The sequence below is a fragment of the Mauremys mutica genome, chromosome 16 (assembly GCF_020497125.1).
Source record: "Mauremys mutica isolate MM-2020 ecotype Southern chromosome 16, ASM2049712v1, whole genome shotgun sequence".
Taxonomy (NCBI): Eukaryota; Metazoa; Chordata; order Testudines; family Geoemydidae; genus Mauremys; species Mauremys mutica.
The window spans coordinates 15,727,327-15,739,920 of record NC_059087.1 but is presented as its reverse complement, the minus strand read 5'-3'; the positions used below and the strand labels follow the sequence as shown (position 1 = coordinate 15,739,920).

General features: G+C 43.6%; 1 protein-coding gene across 18 annotated transcripts in view; it reads right to left on the bottom strand.

Annotated features, from left to right (window-relative positions):
- The window catches only part of FBRSL1 (fibrosin like 1), a 734,888-nt gene that overhangs the window by 21,439 nt on the left and 700,855 nt on the right, over window positions 1–12,594 (bottom strand). For 13 of the 18 annotated variants that reach the window (XM_044989412.1, XM_044989396.1, XM_044989406.1 and 10 more), the window contains 4 exons: window positions 11,169–11,562; window positions 9,197–9,450; window positions 2,812–3,047; window positions 448–498 (listed from right to left, as the gene is read on the bottom strand). In XM_044989412.1, coding sequence (XP_044845347.1) covers window positions 448–498; window positions 2,812–3,047; window positions 9,197–9,450; window positions 11,169–11,562 — 935 coding nt within the window. Of the gene's footprint in view, window positions 1–447; window positions 499–2,811; window positions 3,048–3,140; window positions 3,302–9,196; window positions 9,451–11,168; window positions 11,563–12,594 lie in introns of all 18 variants that reach the window. The other 5 variants (XM_044989400.1, XM_044989414.1, XM_044989403.1 and 2 more) reach the window with 3 other exon arrangements.

Sequence of the window (12,594 nt, the reverse complement as noted above, 5' to 3'; positions counted from 1 at the left end):
TCCAGCTTGAGCCTGAACATCTACACAGCATTTTTTAGCCCTGCAGCCTGAGCCCCATGAGCACGAGTCAGCTGACCTGGGCCAGCCACTGCTGTGCCACGAGTCTTTCATTGCCATGTAGATGTACCCTTTGTCTTGTGAAAGGACCATGTGCTCTGTGGCACTGCATTGTGTGAAGCTCTGAGTGCACCGGGGCTGCAGTAATCCACACTATGAGAAATCTCTGCGCCTTCCCAGGCACAGCAATTTAAAACGAAAGTAAAGAAAATGCAGAAGACAAAGTTGAAAAGTACAAGATTTACATTTACAAAAAATTAAAACAAGAATAGGAAAACTTTATGGACGGATGAATCGAAACCGCCATCTGCATCAATTAAAGACATTTGAGCAATGCACTAGCAAGCGGAAGCATAAAGAGTGGAACTGTCTTGAAACATCATCACTCACGTTGGAATGTCGAAAGTAAGGGTTGTCCAATTTGGGAGCGTACTTGTCAAACTGGAAGTAAAAGAGAAAAGAAAAGTTGAGTTTGCATTCCACAACACATAATGAACCCAGATTTCTACATGCATAAGTGAATCATGACCCCTTTGTACAGCATTTAACAGAACATGGGAGACTGATTATTCCACACTCATTCACGAGGGAGTGACCAGTTCTCCCAAAGCTGCTGATTAGTAGCGGTAAAGTTATAGCACCTGGTTGTGTAACAGTCCCCCAAGTACCTCTCTGAGTAACAAACTTTGCACAAATTGGTCCCCTCCTTACTACCGAGAGAGACTTCTGAATTGGAACACTCACTCCATCAAAAAAAATGTAGGGAAGTTGTTCCCAGATCCAAAACTGGCATCTCTACCTAATGAGCTGAATTGCAGCGCTAAATTAGAATGCTGGGGAAGTTTGGATTCTAACAGATCTTACTTCTGAAACTCTGGCCCAGCTCTAATTGTCACGCTAACACAAAAACAAAATACAAAATATCTAGTGCCGTCAGCAATTTCCCCCTCTCCGTTGTATGGGCAATGCCAATATGGTTAAGATAGCTTTTTGGAAAGGGCCCCAGGCATAGAAATCATTATATTAATCCCTCCCACTCCCAAAAAAGGAGAGGTTCAGTGCTCACAGGAGAAAGCCTGACTCTGAACACACCCAGCCTCCCAGCACAGGGCTTTAACACCTCCACGCATGTGACCTGGGTCCCATATTTATTTTCACCAGCATTGGTCTTGAACATCTTTTGAAGAAAATAATGCATATGTTTCATCTTTGAACAATAAGTATTCTGTTTGGGACCAGGGAGGGCAAGGGACAGTGAGCAAGGACCCCCTCCCCCCGGAATGCTGTTCATTCGGCAAGTCAGCTGCTGTTACACGCTATCCTACGTGCAGGAGAGCAGATTTGTAATTTCATTAATTACAGTTATTACTGGAGCCATGTACCCGCCAGTGTAAATACCATAAATTACTAAACACATGCAGCTGGCGATTTCAACACTCCTCTCTGGCATTAGGGTTAATAAACCTTATTTAGTGAAATATAAGAAGATGTGAGTAAAATACAACAAAAGAGCCTTGCAAACTGTTTTCACTAGAAAGTCTGACATCAACAGGGCGTGGGTGGGCGGGGAGGGAGCTGTTAGCGGGATCAGATATCAGGGTTCTCAAATAACACACCAGGTTTCAAGGAATGTTTAGAGGGTTGTTTTACACAGCAGAAGAAAAGAGAAGAAGGTATTTGCACACGGCTACGCTGTGCAAGCACCTGGGGCTCAATTTGGGGCGGGAGATATTACTTTCATTGTTCTGTCGCTAAGCGGATTATCACTGAACAATGGCGTCATGTAACTCACACCAGGAAAGAAAAGCGAGAAATATTATTTCCCATGAACCCTTGGTAGTTTTCTCCAAATGTTGCCTTTAATGGTTATTGCTCAATTTTGCCGGTCCTAGTAGAAGAGGACTCTAAGTTTTAGATGTGGCATGCAACTGAGGAAGAAAAAGCTGAATCTTGCTTTTTCAACCTAACAAAATAATAATTGCCAGGGACGTATGGAGAGTGTGCTTAAAAGAACTGACAAAGCTGGTTTATGCCAGATACTCTTAGATTTTGTTAGCAGCAGCAGCAGAAAGCACTGTTACGAGCACTGTCAGTGACGAAATGACAAAGTTTATTCGATGGCCACAAGGTTTTGTCCCATAAGAGCCAGCCACATATAAATTAGTGTTTGCTGACCAAATCAAATAATAAATACCCAAATTGTCTACCAGACACAGTGTGGGGAAGTAGAAAATAAAACAGACAGGACAACACTGAACTCAAACAGTGCAAGTACTGTGTTACAGTAAGAACAACAAGCAGACCTGCATTATATGCTCCAGTATAGAGAGCCAAATATATTGTTCCACAAAACCTTTCTTGACATTTTATATTAGAATCCTCTATTCTTCTGGCATCTCTGTGCATGTATGTGCGTGTGTGTCAAGGAGCTCAGCCAGCTGATGCAGCTCAAAGGATGGGTTGTTAATCTAAACAAAAGTACAGAGCTGACAGTTTACCATGAAGGAGAGATAAAAAGGCCTGAGAACCACACAGTGTATCTGTTTATTGGTAGGAGCACAAGGGAACCGGGATGATAAATGTTCTTGGTTCTGAATGGGAAAGAGACCATCCTTCAAGAATGGAGGGGCTTAATTAAGTCAGCAGCAGGGCTTCTTGGGGGATGGGAGAGAGAGAAGCTGGTCTGAAATAAAGAGGACTGATTTTGGTACAGTGGGTTACGCTTCTGCCCCATGATTCTTTACTTATCCTCACATTTTGGGCTGGGGTACGCACCATGGGAGGTGCAGAGGGTGGCATGAGCGGCGCCTGGGGTAAGCTGGATGGGTAAGGAGTGAATGTGTGTTGGTGGGTGTGCTGGTGCTGGTGGGTGTGTTGGTGCTGGTGAAACTCCGCCCTCAGCAATGGCACCGGGCCAAGAGAGGCACTGGCCCGGTCCGAACTCTGAACCAGAAACCGGTTGTTCAGCTCTTGCCTGAGCAGCTCATGATCTAGAGGAGAGAGAGAGAGAGAAAAAAAAAAAGACACAAAGGCCCATTGGCCTGTGAGTTTCACAAAGATGTAGAAGAGAGTCAGATATTCACCTGGCATTCCCTGTTTCTGCAGGTCATGCTGTGGTGGTTTTCTACGTGAGGACTCATTGGTGGAGGTAAGAGAGATGCCTGTGACAAAGTACCAATCAGAATCCCCGAATGAGGCTGGCAATACATGATTGGTTGGTTGAATGATATCAACAGGCTGGTATCTAAAGACAAGAGAGAACACCATGAGTCATCACAGCAGAAAACACAGTGGGGCTTCATAAAGCATAAACAAGCTTGCCCCTCCCCGCTCCCCCAACCCAGCCACGAATACTGAGGTTAGGACACTTTAAAAGGGACATTATCAAATTAAAACACAAAACTGCAATGACTCCCTTTCCTCCCAACCCACAACTGACTCCCCTTCCCTAGGCTACAACCCCACTTTACATTAACAACACTGGAAGAATTATAAACATCTCCCCTTTTTCTGTTTTGGTGCATTAGCTTCAGCTGTGACAGTGAAAATAAACTAGTCAGTCTCACATCCAGCTTTTTCCTACACTAGAAAAAGGCTGCAATGTTTGTGTTGGGAGCAGTGCAGAGGAGTATTGGTTGGTTTTAAAATAAGCAAGACAAACCTGTTCCCACTGAAATTAAAAAAAAAAGGTTGGGGAACATTTGCATTGGTCTTAAGTTTGTTAAATTCTCTTTTTGGGCCACATTTGACCTGTCGGTGTCCCTTTGAAAAAGGCACTTTAACAACCACAGCAAAGGTGATGGGATGGAGAAATGACAGCATATACACTTCACCATCCCTCCAAGGAAAACAATGGTTAATCCACAGAGATACACAAATGGTCTAACATGACTGGCTTCACTGGGTTCTCTGTGTGTGTGTGAAGCAGCCAGGTTAGTGCCTGATCACAGGATAGCATTTTTAAGTGGCTCTTTTTGCCAGGAGGCAACTCCAGAGGCCTCACTTCAGCTGGCAGGATTTGATCCACAGTACAGTGAGCCTCAAACTCTGGGCTGTGGTTGAGTTTGCTGCCTTCACTTTACTCCCTGGCCTGGGAGGTGAAAAACAAAGCTCAGGAATCAAGCTGGGGCAAAGCAGGTGACTAATGGTAACCATTAACCAACCAAGATGGGCTGAAAATACCACAAAATTTACACACTTCATTGATTGATTTGTCTTTAAGCATGTGGGCCTATGAGTTCAGGCTGATGTTCCATAGTAGCGCCCACCGGCTTGGCCATGCTCTCCTCCTTTTGATATAACCAGTGGGGGGAGCATGCACTGTGCACCCGAGAACACTTGGGCTGAGGACTCTGAAGCCTCAGATACCTGTTCCAAATAATGTACCAATTCTGGGAGAGGTTCAACACCTTTAATACTATATTTCTAAACATTCCATCTTTTCAGATAGTAATTGAAATTTCTCTCTCCTCTGCCTCCAATTTATTTTCCCATGCGAAAACTGGGGGGGGGGGGGAAGCAGGGGAGGAGAAGGAGGAGGAGACACATTTCATTTCACTGGGTCAAGATCTGAAGAAGGTTGCAGCTGCTATAAAAAGAAAAATATTCTATCATATGATACAGGGTCTCCCTTCAGTATCAGTATGGGAGGGTAACTGACCCTTGGTCCCCAGATGGGGGCAGATTTTCAACAGTGCTAAGCACTCTATGTGCTGAGCTCTTCTGAAAATCAGGCCCTTAGCCCAGCATGCATATTTTTTTGTTCAGTGTAATAGTTGTCTCTCCCTTTCTTAGCTAGCACCACTTTTGCAAAGAGACCCTGACATAGTGACTGATCCCGTGAGGGGCAGAGTACCATCCACTCCCATTCATTCCAACACAAGGAGCCTAGGGCACTCTGCATTTTGCAGGATCAGGCCCATAATAAGGAAAACAACATTAGTTACAAAAAGGCCCCCTCCTAGAATGGAATAAATGTTTAGAGCTTTTAAATTGCATTGAAAAACTAGTTTCTTGATAGGGCACTTGTAAGTGACACCTTAGCTAGGTGTCTGATGTTTCTTAGTTGTAATTACTTTGGGCCATGCACAGGTCATGAGCTAGATTTTTTGTTATTGAGGCACTATGGCTGAAACTCACAAGGTCTATGGCCTGCTTATGTCCCCTGAAATCTTCAATGCCGGATTAACATGGCCCTCTGCAAAGGAATGAATTTCACCCACTATGAAAATTTCAGTAGTTTACCCTGAAATAGTTGAGGTGGTCTGGATATGGGTGGGAGGTAATAGGGAGTGGAATCAGTTTTAGCAGATTTGTCTCTCTTCATTTCCTGTGAAGTTTCTTTATGCATTTGAAACATGCTTCCTTTTCCATGATGTGTATGTGATATTAGCATTATCCCAAATGTTTAACTTCTGCATCTGAAAAGTCTATGAAGTGGTTTCCATGGAACAAAGGGTTTTAGATGAAACAGGTTCAACAATACTCAATTTATAATGAATAACTCAATTAAACCTTCATCTTTTTGTTTTTGGAAGGGGGAATGAACAGGATTCATCTCAGATTTTAAATCAGATTTACCATTAATCCAGGAGATACCTGATTATTTCTTATTTAAATGTTGTCTAGAATTGTAGAGAGCAGGTGGGGAGATAATACCTTTTATTGGACCAACATCTTTTTGGTGAGAGAGACAAACTTTTGAGCTTACACAGAGCTCTTCTTTGGGTTTTTTAGAATTATGGAAGATACTGAAATGTTATCAATCCTCTGCAGTAAATAGAATAATGAGAGCAAGCATCCTCTTCATCTGCTACGTGCTATGGTAGGTATGTCTGACAGGCATACTATAATTATTCATTATTTCCATTGCAGTAGCACCTGGGAGCCCCAGTTCTGGATCAGGACTCCATTGTGCTAGGTGCACACAGAACAGCTGCTGTCCTAATATCAAGTATGCTGATCACACACACACACACATACACATGCTGCTGAAGAGACTTGTGTCCTGATGTTCCACTGGTTTCAAGAAAACATCCCATTTAAGATGCAGCAGAATCACAGAGAGGGGAAAACGAACCTTTTGACATTCTAGTTCACCTGTAAGGGTCAAATGTTCAAAAGTACCCATAAGTGACTTAGGTTTCTAAGTCACTTTTTAAAATGGGACTTAAGAACTAAGCTTCACTGAAAGTCAATGGGAATTTGGCTATTAAATGCTTAAATAACTTTTGAAAATACGACTTAGAAGCCTAAGTCATTGTAGGATACTTTTAAAAAACTTATCCTAAGAGTCTAGGAGCCAGTGCAATTTCTTTTTAAAGCACTATTTACATGCTACAAGAATATTAAATAATAATAATAATAGATTAACACATGGGCAGAAATGGAGAGAAACCAAATAAAACTACTTGTAATATTCAAGACTTTGGTACTTGAATGTAAAGAGCCTACACTGAGATTTTCTTTGGATGAGCACTAAACTATACTGCAAATAACTGTAATTAAAATCGAACCTCTTTAAAGACAATGTAGTTTGTTGAAAATAATATACATGTTTTTTTAAATCTGGGCATGACTCAAAGAAACTGGATCTCTCTTTTAGCATCAAGATAATCCACTTCATGTTGTTTTTGGAAGGAGGGATAAAAGAGAGCTGGCAGCTATAAGTGCCTCAATATCCAATTTCTTTAAGAGACTTGAAGTCAGTCTGGTGGATCTGTGGCTGGCTCCAGACTTCAGCCCTACACCACAACTTTGCCTTTGTCAGTAAAAGAATAGACACTGAAGAGTCTGGAGGAGGAGCAGGTTGGAACACATTAAGAAGCTGTCTAAAAGAGACTATCAGAGTGGGGACACAAGCAGTGTCCCAGTTGCAAATTGGGCTTTAGAGAGTGGGATCAGGACGTGTTATTTGTGCCTATCAGTGATGCCTGTTACAATGGGTTTAGCCACACAATAACACAGCTAGCTATGCAGTCACTTGTATTACCACTAAGTCCCTAGCACCCAATAATTAGTGTCTCCTGTGTGTGAGTAGACTTATGGCTGGGATCGGGAGAGAAGAACACTAACGGCTGCCATTTTGTTTTGCTAATGTTGTTAGTACCCCCTACAACTCAAAAGGGAGGACAAAAAGCTTTGGCTAGCATACATCAGGGTCGGCCATGGAGCTCCTGCCCAGCAACTCGTGTGGGGGTCACTAGTAAGTTACCTACTCAAGCTTTGGGTTTCCAGAGAAAAAGATGCTAGTAGAAGCATATCATTTCCTTGTTACACTGATATGCACAGACCTAACTTATTAGCATCACTAACATGCAAATACTGGAAGCCAATGTGAACTCTGCCTCCCTGCCTAGGAACTGGAGCAGAAGTGACAAAGGGCAGCGGTTACTTTAAATTTAAAGGGACAAAAGCAAGCAGGTTTTTTCTAGATGTGGAAAAGAAAGAAGAACCCAAAGGGCCCATCTGAGCGTCTCTAACCTGGGGCTTTTATTCAGTGCACACGTGCAACCAAGCAACATGACCCCATACTAAGGGCAACATAGCTGGTAGGAGTTTGAACCTAGCACTCCAGAGGTGATTGGCAAACCCACTGCATCACTTATTTGTTAGTAGCAGAGCTCTTGTCTTTTGCTAACAAACTACTATATACAAGCAGGCCACTTCATCTTGCTCTTACTGAAGTCAATAGTGAAAACTCCACTTGAGTTCAGGGGTGGATGCAGGACTAGCCTGTCAGTGACAACATTCTAATTTCCTCCTCTCAGGATCTGTCTGCACTACGGCCAAGATGTCTATTGTTGGGACTGTAAGTCTCTTTGCCTTAAGCAGGGGAAGAAGAATAAATCCCCACTGTGATGCCCAATGTGTCCCCTGCCATGCGGCTGAAATTCTAGACAGGGCAGGTCCTTGAAAGCAGGCATCTACTAGGACAGCCCTGGCTGGGATCCAGAATATTTTGGTCTAATGTTGTTTTGAGAGTTCATTTGGGGGCAATTCTCATTTCCACCCCTTTAAAAGAGTAATTCGAAATAATGGGATATTGAGCCCCTGAAAATGAAAGTGGGATGCCAAGTCATCAGAGTTTCTAGCAATAAATATTCCATCTCCCTGCTCTCGTTAACTGGCTTTATAGGAAACAGAAGGGTACATTTTTGTCAGTCCTTGTCCTCATTAATCCCTGTTGAGTTAGTTATAGAGTCAAATGCCAGATCAAAAGGAGGCCCAGCAAGTCAGAGTTTCAGGGAAGTCTCCATCTGCCAGGCTCTCCCACAGGAACGGCTACAGGCTAATGGTGGAACTAGCAACGGGGCATTTAGAGCAGAAGTGACAATAGGGATGGAAGAGGGAACAAAGGAAACGTCTCAAAAAGGCTGCAAAAATAACAATAAAAAGTCTAACAGCAGAGCTCGGAGACTTTAACACTGGGTAGGGGGGTGTCTCACTTGCCAATCTATTTTTTTATTCTGCCGCTCACCAGAAAATTTTTCTTCAAACAAGGTCTAAACTGCAGCTTCTTCCAATGCAGGTGCTGAGTATCAGTCCTTTATTTATTTATTAAATGCATTTATCAAAGAAAGAAAGAAAGGCACAGCTCAGCATATCCGGCAAAACCCGATAGTGGAAATGTATCATTGGACAATCTGCTCCCTCTAGAAAGTAACTAATTTTTAGCACACCATCCTAAAGCTTATTACAAAGAGCACATGCTCCCCTCCCCATACTGGGTAACAAAGGGAGCACCAAAAACAGACTGCAACATGTTTAAATGAGAACATAAATTCAGGCTGGGAGTTTCAAGAGCGCCTAAGGGATTGTGGTGCCCAAATCCAGTTGGGAGCCCAACTCTCTTAAGCTCCATGGAAAATCCCAGCTTCAATAATAGTTTATACTCAGATTCACCTCCTCTCCCCCTCTTTCTTTTGTCAGAGAATGAGGAATATGCAGCGATTGTCCTGCAGGTTAACCTAGGCCTCAGCATGCAGGGCCAATCAGTGTCTCTCACCTGTTACAATACTACTCTTGACTATTTCAGGAGATGTTTGCATTGGGTTTTTTTGCTTGCACGCCCCCTAACCCCACTGTAAACACTGTGCATGCACAGGAGCCCAGCCCTGGTGAAAAGAAGAGCACTTACCTGCAGGGTGTCCTGGTATCACAAGGCTGTTGGTGGGTAACGCTGGTGGTGGTGGTAGCGTGGGTGGGGTGGCAAACATGGCCGGATGGTGCTGGTGTTGGGTCTGCGATCTGAGAGGGAAGTGTGAGGTAGCAAGATTAGAGATGGAGAGGGGCAGGGCTGGGCCGGAAGAGTGGTGAGGAGGGATCTGGGGGGAGAGGGGAAGGTGTTTGGGCAAGCTGATGCTTGTTGCACTGCTGGCGCTGCTGCTCCTGCTGTGGGGAGAGAAATGTGGAGAAGAGAGAAAAGAAGCGTGTTACAATACACCAGTCATGATGGCACAGTGTCAGAGACAGCCAGGCTCTATAACAATGACCTCACCAAGCAGAGAGGCATGAAACCACAGCCCTTTCTGCCCATTTCGGGGAGCTGTCCAGGTGGAGGTTTAAGATCTCAATAACCTTTCCCAACAGGGCAGGGTATGGCTCGGGTTCTTCTGGGTGACACTCCCTTTCATGACTGAACAGGTGGCAGCTCTCAGAGCTGTGTGTGAGTTGACTGAGGTGCTGTAATGGCAGCTGAATTTACACCTTTATTTAGCCTGTGATGACCTTCCAATGGCAACGCATTCCCTTGTGATCACAAGGCTTGGTGACGGTTACTCTGTATATTCAGAATGCCGTGGTATGAGCTACGGCAATCATATTATGCCTGCCCTGCATTCCGTACAGTGGTATTGCACTTAATCAATATGATATATCAGTATATAGTGTATTATTTTAATTCTATTGTTTTTAAAAGATTTTTATTATTTCTGTTGCACAGCACTTTAAGAGCTTTGCTGGGGGTGGTGGAAGGGTAATGCCAATGCAATTATTATTATTAACCATATTCTCCCATAATACCCATGTCTTGCGATTATCTAAGCACTCTGAGATACCTGTGTGTTTGTCTGAATAGTGCCAATGTGATGTTGTTATTAAATATTTATATTGCGGTAGCACCTAAAGGCCAAAACCAGGGAGGGGCCCCACTGTGTGAGGTTCTAGACAAACTGGTTGTAAATGACAGTCCCATATCTTGTTCTTTATGCAGCTAAAAGGTTACGAAATGATGCAAACATTGTTCACTGAATTAATCTAATTCAACAGGCTGATTTGGGGGGAATGGTGTTTTCTGCACCAACAAAGGAACTGTCCATGTCCCCATTTATTCCTGTGCATTGACTCCTCTCTCGCCAGCTCACCCCCATTTTATTTCTACTCAAGAAATATAAATCTTTGCATCTTACCTACTGGATGAAAATTATTTGAAGGACAAACTGAGTCTCATGCTAGCCCTATAGCTATGGGGAACGTGTTACTTTGCAATATCTTTTTTGCTCTATACCGAGAGTCGTCCTCTGAGGCTGCTGTTAGCTGATGCATCCTCAGTTTGAACTGTGCTTCCTGCAAAAAGGTCCAAATGGGACGTGGAATTTGTTTTTTCCCAATAGCCCAATATCCCACTAACTCTGGTGAACCAATGAAACTGCACCCATGTCATATGAACATACGTGACCATGCCAAATCCAAAGACTGCCTATGGGTTTACAATTGGAATCCACCAGGGGGGAAAAAATGGTTTTGTTCAAACTCAAACTGTTTCCCAATTACTAAATCTTCTGCAGACTGGTTCTGATGGAAATAACTGCAAATGCACTGGAAGCTGGACTTAGGAAGTTTTGCACCACAGCCACACAGTCCCTGTTCACTGGGGAAGCTCTAGTCACAATCTCTTTCATGCAGCTACCCAACACAGCTGGAAATACATGGCTCTGTGGTGCTGGCCTAGAGGAATACAATGCGTCTCCCAAGCAGAGCACCTTGCCCAGGAAATGAGAACGCCTATGGCCTATTCTACAGAGATTTTAATACCTTTTCAATGAACCATACCCTGGAAGTAGGGTTTGAGTGCTTCACAAAGAAGCAATGCAAGCACCCCTTTCCCCTACCTGATATTGAGTCCGTTCTGGGCCACCTGGTGATGCACTTGGTAGTTGAGAGGGGGAGGGATGTGACTCTGAGGCTGGGTCCGAAGCTCAGGTATGAGTTGAGGCTGAGACTGTGGTCGAGGCTGAGGTTGTGATTGCGGTCGAGGCTGTGGCTGGGGTGTGAGCCGTGGCGGTGCTGGTGCTGAGATCACTGGCTCCTTCTTCAACAGCGGGCTTGCCCTGGCGCTCGACGTGGGCGCAGAAGAAGTGGAAGTCACAACAGCAGCAACTGGCTGGGGGCTGGGAATAGGCAGCACGAAGGGCACGTCGGTGCTCAGTTCCCGGCTGCGCTCTAGCCCTGACACCTTTGGGATGGTCGCTGCTTTAGCTTCAGGTTTGTCATTCAAGGTTGGACCTTACAGAAAAAGAAGAAGAAAAGTGGCATATTGAAGCATCCCTGTTTATTTTCCAATTTTGCAGAATATTTGCCCGGTAAGAACAAAGTCATATTTAGCTTGCGGGAGTATCATCACAACACGATGGTATGTTCATCTGTCAGTCTGTCCAGTACATGGCACTTGTTCAAGTGTGTGTAAAAGATCAAAGTGTTGTCTAGGGGGTGCTTGACGCAAAGCACATATAACCTTACTACGACTACAGAACGCTAAATACAGCAGGAATGCTTCTCAAGTTACTGCTAATGCATTTCCCACCAAATTTAATTTCCTGGAATAGATGATAAATCCCGCAACCGTAAATCCGATCACAAGAGTTTTGGTTCATTTATTTTCTCAATGGTCTTTCAAGGTAACCTGCCTGGCATATCTTGCCATTCATAGCTATGGGGATGGTAACTAATCACTGACAAGAGCATGCTTTAACACCCATCAGCATGCTTTCTGAGATGAATACCAATGCCTTTTATGAGAGAGAGGATGGCACAATGATTGTTCATTGGATACACATTCACATATGAAGATGGAACATAAGCAGTCTAGGAAAACCTACAATGAGCACAGTAGGGCAGCCCTGGTCACCCTAAATGTTCTGTGGATATCAAAGAACATACTAACTGCCGTAACATATGCCAAAATCATAACTAATACGGTAATGAATGGCTAATAGGTACCAATCAAAATGAGTTTCTTTAATGTGTTAAATTCCTTTCAGATTTTTTCTGAGTAAAATGCTGAGTCCTCATTTTTCCAATGAAGTTTGAAGCTCCAGCCAGTAGAAGGGATTAAATAGCAGCAACAACAACAAAAAATCAGACCAAGGACTACAAAAAAAGACCTAAAATAAGAAGAGAAACCACATGCAACATGCTGAATACTCAATTCCCAAAGATAACTCCCTTTTAACATTATGTACATATCCCTGAAGTGCAGGGATGCTCCATAATTCATCTCAAGAGGAGCCTTCCATTGACTGAGTCTGTCGTTCATTT